General features: G+C 41.5%; 1 protein-coding gene across 1 annotated transcript in view; it reads right to left on the reverse strand.

Annotated features, from left to right (window-relative positions):
- The window catches only part of LOC115103195 (phospholipid phosphatase-related protein type 5-like), a 46,470-nt gene that overhangs the window by 16,123 nt on the left and 18,102 nt on the right, over positions 1-12,245 (reverse strand). The window contains exons 3-4 of the mRNA XM_029623950.2: positions 9,909-10,159; positions 1,217-1,393 (exon numbers count right to left, since the gene is read on the reverse strand). Coding sequence (XP_029479810.1) covers positions 1,217-1,393; positions 9,909-10,159 — 428 coding nt within the window. The remainder of the gene's footprint in view (positions 1-1,216; positions 1,394-9,908; positions 10,160-12,245) is intronic.

The following is a 12,245-nucleotide window of genomic DNA, read 5'->3' on the forward strand; positions in this document are numbered from 1 at the left end:
ACCAGATCAAACTAATCCATGTCTTAATCTCAATCATTGGAAGGAAACAGTAAAACAGGCCTTAGATCAGTGCTTTGGGGAAACTTCATCCTACATCTTGTTGTTATCCCTGGCCATTCTCCTCTAAAATAGGAGCCTTGTGGCAATATGAAACAACATGAGTAACCTGTGCCACCTAGGAGATGGTGAGAGAGAAGGGACACAGGCAAGCACAGGGTAATAATCATTTACTTTCAAATTGAATACACCCCAGGCAGATACACACGTATACTTGTCTGACTCAGTGATACCTGGGGAACCTATTAAGTTCATAAATTCATCTAGACTAAAATATAAAGCACATCTTTCCATTATGTTCCCTTCTGGATTCTTCAGAATGAATATGAAACCCCATAAATCCATTGGGTATGTACCGGTACTCTGATGTTTGGTAGTTGTTGTGGTTGTTGTTCGACATATCAACACTGAAAACACCTGATGCCCCCCATCATCTATCCAAATGAGTTTTCCCTAGATGTTGGCAGCATGGGAAAATGATTTTGCACCATCTGTGGCTTTTGAAAGACTTGGACAGGGGTTTGACACGGACTCACAACACACAGAGAAAAACACTGGTCCAAACAAGTCTATCGGTCAAAGGAGCAGATAACAAGTTCCCATTCATCTAATATAAAATATTCATAGAGCCTTCTTTTCTATTGCCTCACCAATGTAAGTTCAAGAACAGAATGACTCTTCACTTTATCATGTAAATGAATATACAGTATGTAGATGACTTGACTTGGACCAGAAAAAAGTAATGACGGCGTGATCATATTTTAGATTCAAATGAAAGAAATTGAAGAGCTGACAGTGAGACTGCAAAACATGATTTTACACATGTAGCAAATACAAAACAAACACTTGTACAGAGTTCAAACAACAAGCATATACATTTGAAAATGGCGAGGGCCTCATCATGAAGAGTATATGTAAAAAACGTAATATGTAATAAGCATGTTATAAGCATGGAACAAAAGTGTAATAAACATGTAATAAGCAGTAATACACATGGACTAAACATGTAATACGTAAGTTATAAGCATGTAATAAACATGTGTATGTAATGAGCACGTAACAGGATTTAACAAACACATTCACAGAACTGATCCTTCTATCTTTAAACAGCAGTCTCTTTAAACATAAGTCTCTCGTATCAAGACATTGGTTCACTCACCATGAAGACTGCTATGGCCCCTCCGATGATAAACCCGGCGATGACGTCACACCAGTGGTTGCGGTACTCCACTACCCTGTTGATTCCTGTGAGGAAGGCCAGACACATAAGTCCCAGAGATAGGAGTGGCTTGGCCAGCTTGGTCCCCTTGGCCTTCACTTTTAACGTGATGTACATCTGCAGCAGGGAGACAAGCACACACACAACAGTACTCAGTTTGATAGTATGTTAAGTGTTGTCATGACGTTGGCCTGAGTGGGGAGGTTTAAATACCTTTCCCCTTTTTCCTCTCTCTACTCTACCGATGTGACTATTGAAAATCCCTTTGTTAACATTAAGAGAGAGTCTGGTGACATCAACAGATGGGAACGGAACCATATTTCGGTAATCCAACCAGCTGACAATATGCGTTGGTACTAAATGAATATGATGCCAGATCAGTTGGCGGCTGAGACATTATTACTGATGATAGGACGACAAACTGTATCTTGGAAAGCCTACACATTCTAGTGTAGATTCACATCAGATTCACATGGAATTGTTGTGCAATTTAAATATTTAAATGTGAAACTATTTGTGAAAAGATTAAATGTAATTTTAGATTCCAAATGAGAGAATTGGGTTTTCATGAGTGAACTATCCTCAACTCAGTGGCCCTGCCCATGTGAACAGACATTGGTTATAAACTATGAGACACGCCCTTCTCTCCCCTCCTATATATGCCCTTGATGAAAATGTAACTTACTGTTCCAAGGACGTGTGGACTTGAGGTCCCCACGTTGAAAGGACAAAGACCACCTACAGAACTAAGCCAACCTCAGCAAGAATCTAATGAAATTAGCATCGAATTTCAACTATACCAGCAATAATATAGCATGAGCATTTACTGTGGGGCAAAAAAAGTATTTAGTCAGCGACCAATTGTGCAAGTTCTCCCACTTAAAAAGATGAGAGAGGCCTGTAATTTTCATCATAGGTACACTTCAACTATGACAGACAAAATTAGAAAAAAAATCCAGAAAATCACATTGTAGGAATTTTAATGAATGTATTTGCAAATTATTACTTTGGTCCCAGCTCTCTGCAGGCCATTCACTGTGGTTCTGGGATTGTGCAAGTTCACCCACGGGGTGAGATCTTGCGTGAAGCCTCAGATCGAGGGAGATTATCAGTGGTCTTGTATGTCTTCCATTTCCTAATAATTGCTCCCACAGTTGATTTCTTCAAACCAAGCTGCTTACCTATTGCAGATTCAGTCTTCCCAGCCTGGTGCAGGTCTACAATTTTGTTTCTGGTGTCCTTTGACAGCTCTTTGGTCTTGGCCATAGTGGAGTTTGGAGTGTGACTGTTTGAGGTTGTGGACAGGTGTCTTTTATACTGATAACAAGTTCAAACAGGTGCCATTAATACAGGTAATGAGTGGAGGACAGAGGAGCTTCTTAAAGAATAAGTTACAGGTCTGTGAGTGCCAGAAATCTTGCTTGTTTGTAGGTGACCAAATACTTATTTTCCACCATAATTTGCAAATAAATTCATTAAAAATGACCTCTGTGATTTTCTGGATTTTTCCCCCAAATTATTTCTGTCATAGTTGAAGTGTACCTATGATGAAAATTACAGGCCTCTCTCATCTTTTTAAGTGGGAGAACTTGCACAATTGGTGGCTGACTAAATACTTTTTTGCCCCACTGTAGCATGGCAACTTGGTATGAACTTTGAACTCTTATTCACTAAAGAAGTGATACCTCCTAGCCATCGTGTTAGCGCAGCAACTGTAGACATGGGCTAGGGGAGAACGGACAGAGTATCTGTTCTACCACATGACAACGGTACTACCAAGTATCCATCTACTACGCTCCAATTCACCACTAGCCATTCTTCAGAGGACCAGAGATCCATAAAGGACAAACCGGCCTTCCATCGACGACCAATCTACCGAAGCACAGATCAGAGTAAATATTTATTGCATTCTCCTTTTTCAAATGGGCGGTTATTTAGAATGCATAAGATTCTGTATTTACGATAGCATAGCTTCTCCCTTTCTTACTCAGTTTTTCCACTCTTTCACTCAAACCCAGTCCCCTCTCTTTGTGTAACCAGCCAACGTATCTGTTCCGTCCACCAGGGACGTTTTCTTTGTTACATAATTTGTAATCAATGTATGATCCATTCTGTGTGATTATTTAAGGTATTTAGTAAATAAATAATTAAACCAAACTTTGTATTGCCGATTCAACTTGTTAGCCAGGGTTCGTGAAGATAACCAAGAATTTACAACTTTCAGATGAGACTGAATAAAGTCAAGATTAAATATTGACTGCTATTGATGTAAAAGATTACTAGGTCTTTAAGAGTTTATTCGGAAGATAACAGCTCTATAAACATTATTTTGTGGTGCCCCGACTTTCTAGTTAATTACGTTCACCTGATTATGTAATCAGGTAATATTAATTACAGAGAAATTATTTTATAGAATAGCAAGTCATATCACTTAATCCGGCATAGCCAAAGAGACACAACAGTGTGTAAGGGGGAGATGCTTAAGGGTAATTTGCAATGAGCATGAATTATTAAGAGTTCATCACATTTTTGGGAGGGCTTATAATTATAAGATAATTGGCCGCGTTCAAGATCCTCAAATCAGTGATGCATGGTGGATAAATTGTGACTGACCTACAAATAATAATGAAGCAAGGTGATTTGTTGATCTGTCAGTTGCGACTCGCCTGCAATGCCGGCTGCAATGTCGAACAAGCCCATTGTCTCTGTAGTTCATTTGCTGAAAGAAAGGTACTATTGCTGAATCTGCCACTAAAGGTTAATTACATTTACATTTTAAATGATTTTGCAGTTTCAATTTAGTTGGAGATGAGAGGAAACTTTTGCTCCAGTAACATTTGGAAACGACTTCCGGCGTCATTGTTTCTCTCCTTCCAGCTCACCTCCAGTCCTTTGCTCCTTTAGCAACCAGCACGACTCTAGCGATAACATTGGAAATAAGTAAGCAAATAGAAATACTGTCTTCTAGGCATTCCAATGTTGTTCTGGACACATCAGCCACTCATCTGGCATTCAGGCCAAACAGTTCAATCTTGGTTTCATCAGACCAGAGAATCTTGTTTCTCATGGTCTGAGAATTGTTTAGGCGCCTTTTAGCAAACTTCAACAGGGCTGTGATGTGCCTTTTACTGAGGAGTGGCTTCCGTCTGGCCACTCTACCATAAAGGCCTTTGGTGGAGTGCTGCAGAGATGGTTGTCCTTCTCGAAGGTTCTCCCATCTCCACAGCGGAACTCTGGAGCTCTGTCAGAGTGACCATCGGATTCTTGGTGACCTCCCTGACCAAGACTCTTCTCCCCCGATTGCTCAGTTTGGCCGGGCGGCCAGCTCTAGGAACAGTCTTGGTGGTTCCAAACTTCTTCCATTTAAGAATGATGGAGGCCACTGTGTTCTTGGGGAACTTCAATGCTGCAGAAATGTTTTGGTACCCTTTCCCAGATCTGTGCCTCGAAACACTCCTGCCTCAGAGCTCTACGGACAATTCCTTCAACCCCATGACTTGGTTTTTGCTCTGACGTGCACTGTCAACTGAGAGACCTTATATAAACAGGGGTGTGCCTTTCCAAATCATGTCCAATCAATTGAATTTACCACAGGTGGACTCGAATCAAGTTGTAGAAACACCTCAAGGATGATCAGAGGAAACAGGATGCACCTCAGCTCAATTTCGAGTCTCATAGCAAAGGGTCTGAATACCTATGTAAATAAGCAGTGATGCACCGATATGACATTTTTGCCCGATACCGATATCCGATATTTTCCTTGCCAAAATACCGATACCGATATTTAACATTTTAACGGCCTTTTAAGCATTCTAGTACAGTTAAATAGTTAACACACACACATGGACGCAGCGGTCTAAGGCACTGTATTTCAGTGCAAGAGGCGTCACTACAGTCCCTGGTTCCAATCCAGGCTGTATCACATCCAGCCGTGATTGGGAGTCCCATAGGGCGGCGCACAATTGGCCCACCATCGTCTGGGTTTGGCCGTGGTAGGCCGTCATTGTAAATAAAAATTTGTTCTTAACTGACTTGCCTAGATAAATAAAGGTTGGACACACACACACACACACACCACACTGACTAAAAAGTTATTTTGTTGGCATTTACGCATGTCCCCATTACCAGTAAAACATAATCAAAACCTATTTCTTTCACTTACTTATTACTGTGCTGTTTCGTTTTTCATTTGTTAAATCATTTCATAGCCAACCAGGATTTCTGTGGAATGCCGTTTGGGTCTTTGTGTGTCAAAAAGATACGTGTCAAATTACACTATTTGATGTGTCAAATAAGCTTGTTGACCAATCAGGACCTGAATATGACTGCACGTCACATATTAATTTAACGACATACATTTTTTACGTAGTTGTTACACATTGATTACACTATCACTCGTATTTCATATGTCACAACGATTCATCGATACGTATGCTATGATGCTGGTAAAGTCATCTAGCGCACAAACAGTGCTGGTCATAAAAATTAAAATAAATGTGAAAATAAAAAATGAATACAAATAGTAGAATTATGCTATAATTGAATAGATCTAAACGAGATTGTAATGTTGTTATAAAATCAACAAAAGACAATCATTTGTTAATTTGACAAAAATCTGTTGAAATCAAACTGGATATATTATACTTTAGAATTGATTGGGGTATACTTATTTCACTGTACATCCTTACCTATGGATTGTGGATCAATGACATGGGATATCAGTCTACTCAGTGACACCCAGAGAACATGGGATATCAGTCTACTCAATACCCAAGCTATTTCTTTCCCAACATCCTCCACAGAGTTATCAGACTCCAAAATATCCATGCAGTATTGTTTTTCCTTTGGAATAGTGTTCAATACACATAGGTTGACAATAAATGTGGCTCAATTCACAGTTGTTTCAGAGTCCCACAATAAGAGCTACGACGTGACCTCCCTTCCCAAGACTCTTCTCCCCCGATTGCTCATCGTAGGTCTTATTGTGGGACTCTGCATGGATGTTTTGGAGTCTGATAACTCTGTGGAGGACGTTGGGAAAAAATAGCTTGGGTATTGAGTAGCCTGATATCCCATTTCATTGATCCCAAATCCTTAGGTAAAGCTGTACAGTGCAATATGAATGTCAATACACACCATAGGCTGACTGGGGAGCTGATTTCACAGTCACAGTCCCGTGATAAGAGCTACAACTCTAATTATTTGCGTAACTCTTCACAGTTGTGTTATGTGCGTGTCACCGAGTAGACTGATACCCCATTTCACTGCTCCACATTGTAACCTTGTTTAAAATTATCTAGTCTAAATATGGCATGATTCCACCAATTGTAACCTTCTGCATCACTTTCAAAGAGGTACCTGTCACGTTCTGACCTTTATTTCCTTTGTTTTGTATTTATTTAGTATGGTCAGGGCGTGAGTTGGGTGGGCAGTCTAGGTTTGTTTTTCTATGTTTTGGGGTATTTCTATGTTTCGGCCTAGTATGGTTCTCAATCAGAGGCAGGTGTCATTAGTTGTCTCTGATTGAGAATCATACTTAGGTAGCCTGGGTTGCACTGTTTGTTTGTGGGTGATTGTCTATGTTGATGGCTTGTTTCAGCGCAGCTCACATTAGCTTCACGGTTGTTATTTTGTTTACTGTTTTTGTATAGTGTTTCAGTGTTCAGTTCTTTCTTTAATTAAACATTCAACATGAACACATATCACGCTGCATTTTGGTCCTCCGATCCTTCTCGCCTCTCCTCTTCAGAGGAAGAGGAGGACGACCGTGACAGTACCTTAATTTTGAAGGAAAACTGCAAATCCCACTATTGTGCCTAATCCTTATTGTGGCTAGCTTCACAACACATAACCCGGTCCGGTCGAGCCTCACTAGCCAGATGAAGCTAGCTGGCTGCTTACAACGTTAGCTTTGGGCAAAAGGGTTAAGTAGCCAGCTAGCTATTTATTTTCATGAACTGAAGTTCAATTTCAATAGGCGAACAACAAGTGGCTACCTAGCTAATACTTCCTAAATCATTGCTAAGAATAATGAGCATGACTGCAGTTTGGTGCTAGCTAGGTACCAAGCTAACGCTAGCTAGCTACCCTAGAAGTTGCGGTCTAACAAATAATGCTTTATTACTAACGCGGTGTTGTAAACACATTGTTCGTGGCCAGTGTTTGCTAGTTTGTAGACTTTTTTTGTACAGCTTTGACAGTGCTACTGATAGTAGTGGTGGCGCTTGGCTTCCACGTGCAAATTCAGAACACACAACATTCTATAATAGAACTGTGTTATTTTACATGTCAAATTAAAAGCTTATTTAACGTGTCAAACAGTGTTATTGTCAAAGTGTTATTTGACGTATATTTTGACACGCAAAGACCCAAACGGCAGTATGTCGTGAAGCTAATTGCAGTGACGCTATTACTGTGTTACTCCGGTAAGGAGTTACATCTGAAAAATAGCGCACTTGGTAGTGTGTACCGGTGCTCGACCAGTCGCAAAAACCAACGTCACCCACGACAGAGAACGGTTGATTGTCAAGGGCAATGAATTCCATTATCTTGGCGTTAATGGATTTGCCATTGAGTTGTCTCGCTGAAATGTTCTTACTCCTTCAACGGACTGCTCGACTTGTTGACTGCTCGATCCACACAGCAGGCATTGTGGGCTAGGTTAGGAATGCTGTGTTGCACGTGTAGCGCAACATTATATATGGCGTCATTACTTCATGTACGTACGTTATATAGGTATATCAGTTTTGCACATAGGCGTTAAACTAAACATCGGGCCGATCCCGATTTTAGCTAATATCGTCCGATTCCGATATGTTCACCGATATATCGTCCATCCCTATAAATAAAGTATTTTTATTTAAAAAACCTGTTTTCGATTTGTCATTATGGGGTACTGTGTATAGATTTGATAATAAATCCGTAACGTAACAGAATGTGGAAAAAGACTTTCCGAATGCACTGTATATTGTGGCAACACTACAGTAACATGTCTATCCAACTGAGACTAATTAAATATGACACTTCCCAAGCAACTTACAGTACAGTGAGGGCATGCATTTTTGCTATGTGTGTGGCTGTGATTCCTGCGGAAAATAAACCTGAAACCTTGATGTTAGCCTGCTAGTGCCACCATTGCCATACTCTTACCAACTGAGCCACAGAGATCAGACCATTTTCCATTAATCTCAAAGGTTCCATTATCATTAACTGTTATCGTTTCTGAAAAGCATGCCCACCAAACTGCTGTGTCTAGCCTCTACCCTCAGACTTCACATACAATCCATTTCTAGGAGAGAACTCTTCTCCTCCTTAGAAACATCCAAATCTTAGAAAACTCACCACTTGAGCTGAATTTGGAAATGAGGGAGCATAGAAGAGGACCGGGTGGTGATGCTGCTGATTTTGCAGCATCCTTCTCCCACCGTCTTCAGAGAGGAAGCTCTTCAATAAGAACTAATTTAATCAAAGCGCTCAATACCAGCGACATCAACAACAGCAGCAACCCCTCAAAACATCAACAGGGCATTCTGAGCAGAGCAGAATCCAAGCAGAGCATTCTGCTCAGCCTACATCCAACCTTTCATTCAATATCATAGCAGCAGTACAATGTAGGCCCGGGGTGAAAAGCCATGGGCCTACCTTTCTGAATAACAACTGGATACAATTAGGTTCTAAATCTGTACTAAACAGGTAGTCACCATAGAGATATTGTGCAACAGTCTACTCAGATCTCACTTTAAATGAATATAATTTAGCTGTTCAAAAAGTAGTCAAGCCAAACATCTTTCCAATGGAACTTATCTCAGTCTCATTGACATCAAATTAATAGGCAAACATTAACATTCTGAAATCCGTTCAGAATTTCATAGCAATGACCTCGCTTTGGTCAAATCAGGGGACATTTTCTATTATCAAATGTTAAAGAGGTACCAGCAGAGTCAACATCAAGCTACTGAAGTAGGACCACCAATAGAAGTTAACTATGTATAATAGCCCCTTTAAACAAATCAAATCCAATTTTATTTGCCACATGCGCCGAATACAACAAGTGTAGACTTTACCATGAAACGCTTACTTATAAACCCTTAACCAACAGTACAGTTCAAGAAGAAGAAAATATTTACCAAGTAGGCTAAAATAAAAAGCAATAATAAAAAGTAACACAATAAGAATAACAATAATGAGGCTAATGTAAATTGTCCGGTGGTGATTTTTATGAATTGTTCAGCAGTCTAATGGCTTGGGGATAGAAGCTGTTGAGGAGCCTTTTGGTCCTAGACTTGGCACTCCGGTACCGCTTGCCGTGCGGTAGCAGAGAAAACAGTCTATAACTTGGGTGACTGGTGTCTCTGACAATTTTATAGGCTTTTCTCTGACACCGCCTATTATATAGTTCCTGGATGCGGTGCTCAGTGTAGATTGAGAGCCGGTGTAGATTGGCTACAAACTGTCTTTAGTAGTACATTTGGCGTAGTCTGCAGGATGAGAAACATATAGTTAGCGTGACATCCCCCACTTCACACTATGTACTGTATAATAGCAAACTGTGGTGTAATAATACCATCATACATCATCCCTAATAACAAACAAACAAAAACGGTCACTTCTCCAAATTGCATCCCTGATTTACCGCTGTGTAGAGTGCGGCATAGACACTGAGCGCCGCCTCTTTGGAGGGGAAGGATTTGCGGGCGTGCATGATGTCGTCCTCGTTGCCCGTGCACGCCCCCTGTTGGTTGACGAAGCGGGCGGTCTGCACGCAGCCCAGGGCTGTGTAGTTGGGCTTACACACCGTCAGGAAGTGGGGGGACAGGTTCCCCGTCACCACTTGGCCCGCGTTCACAAATATGTCAGTGGAGAAAAGGCCAAAAGCGTACACACCTGGAGAGGGAGAGGGAGAAATAGAGAAAGCGAGAGAGAGAGAGCGAGAGCGAGAGTGAGAAAGAACGGGGGTAGAGACAGCGAGAGAAAGCGAGAGAAAGCGAGAGAGAGAGAGCGAGCGAGAGTGAGAAAGAACGGGGGTAGAGACAGCGAGAGAGAGAGCGAGAGTGAGAGTGAGAAAGAACGGGGGTAGAGACAGCAAGAGAAAGAGAGTCAAAGGCGGGAGAGAGAGAAAGGAGGGGCAGAAAGAGGGAGATTGATGAGGACATCAACAAAAGGTCAGAGGTGAGGAAGTGAAGAGACAGAGTGATCAACCACTGTGTCTTATGAGTCACAGACTACTGATGAGCACCATGTAATGATCTTGTCTAGACTATAGTCCTTCACCTTGAATGTGTCCTTTGATGCGTTGATGTTGCAACACTAATCCAGAGAAAATAAACAAGTTTCTGATTATTCTCAAAAGTGAGATGACAAACTACTAGTCATTGAGCTGAGAATCTATTTAACTTAATTACCCAAAGACCTTTAAAATCTCTAAATGAGTGGTAAGAACAAGACAGGACGGTAGTGGGTTTCCATTTACTACTAGGTCTGACACATTTACTTCTAAGCCTGCCATAGCAAGAAAATAAGGTTGGACACACTTAAGCCCAGAGGGTTACACTGGAAATGTGCTTCCTGTCCTATAAGCTGCCACTGGCCAAGACTACAGGGTCTCTCTGAGGAAATGCTCAGAGTCTCACAGTCACTGCAAAAACCAGAGGAGGCTGGTAGGAGGAGCTATATGAGGATGGGCTCATTAGGAATGGAATAAAAACAGTAACAAACACATCAAACATATGGAATCCACATGTTTGACTCTATTCCCATTATTACATTCCAGCCATTACAATGAGCCCGAACCCATCCTCCTAAAGCTCCTCCCACCAGCATCCTCTGGTAAAACATAGCACTACTGTTCATTTTAGGGCTGACTCCACTTAGTTGACTGGACGATTGTTTGGTCGATAGGCTGTTGGTCGACCGAGATTTATTAAGTCGAGTATTCGCAATCTTTTTTTGTGTTGCATGGTGCACAAGATACCTGTTTGATTTGAGTCTGTCTCAGCCTATGCACGCAGCCCCCCTACTGTCTATGCACGCATCCCCCCCACTGTCTATGCACGCAGCCCCCCACTGTCTATGCACGCAGCCCCCTACTGTCTATGCACGCAGCCCCCCACTGTCTATGCACGCAGCCCCCCATTGTCTATGCACGCAGCCCCCTACTGTCTATGCACGCAGCCCCCTACTGTCTATGCACGCAGCCCCCTACTGTCTACTGTCTATGCACGCAGCCCCCTACTGTCTATGCACGCAGCCCCCCACTGTCTATGCACGCATGCACACGCAGCCCCTACTGTCTATGCACGCAGCCCCCTACTGTCTATGCACGCAGCCCCCTACTGTCTATGCACGCAGCCCCCTACTGTCTATGCACGCAGCTCCCCTAATTAGCCTAAACAATAAATAAACCGCAATTCATGAATGCATGCAACTGTTTTTAGACTGCTTTATATATTTCTTTTTTTTTTGTTAGAACAGACTCTGATACTAAATAAATGTGTGTGTTGTTTACAATATTAAAAATGGTCTGAAAAATATATATTATTCAAATCTAACAGCAACTGTTTGTCACACATAATACTCTCACAACGCTTGCTCCTATACCCTAATTTTTCTTGAGGCATTTCAGTAACAGAGCTTTTCAGTCAGAAACAAGTAAGAAACTAAATGGCGCCTTTTCACTGCAGTAGGGAGGAGAGAGACAATGTGTGCCAGTCACACAGGCTCTCGCTGTCATCAGGCTCTTTCTTGAGTCATTTTTTGTGTTTGAATTATTTAATCAAACAGTGTGCTTAAAGCATCAGTCAATCTCAGTGCAGTTGGTTTTATTCAAACACTGTCTGTCTACATATGGAAAAAATAAGTTGAAACATTTCAAACAATCGACTGGTTGAAAGAACAGGGTTCCTCTTGGTCGACCAAAATGTATTTTAGTCGGCGACAGTCGACAGTCGACATTTACCATAGTACAGCTACT

This window comes from Oncorhynchus nerka, linkage group LG20, assembly GCF_034236695.1.
Source record: "Oncorhynchus nerka isolate Pitt River linkage group LG20, Oner_Uvic_2.0, whole genome shotgun sequence".
NCBI classification, from domain to species: domain Eukaryota; kingdom Metazoa; phylum Chordata; class Actinopteri; order Salmoniformes; family Salmonidae; genus Oncorhynchus; species Oncorhynchus nerka.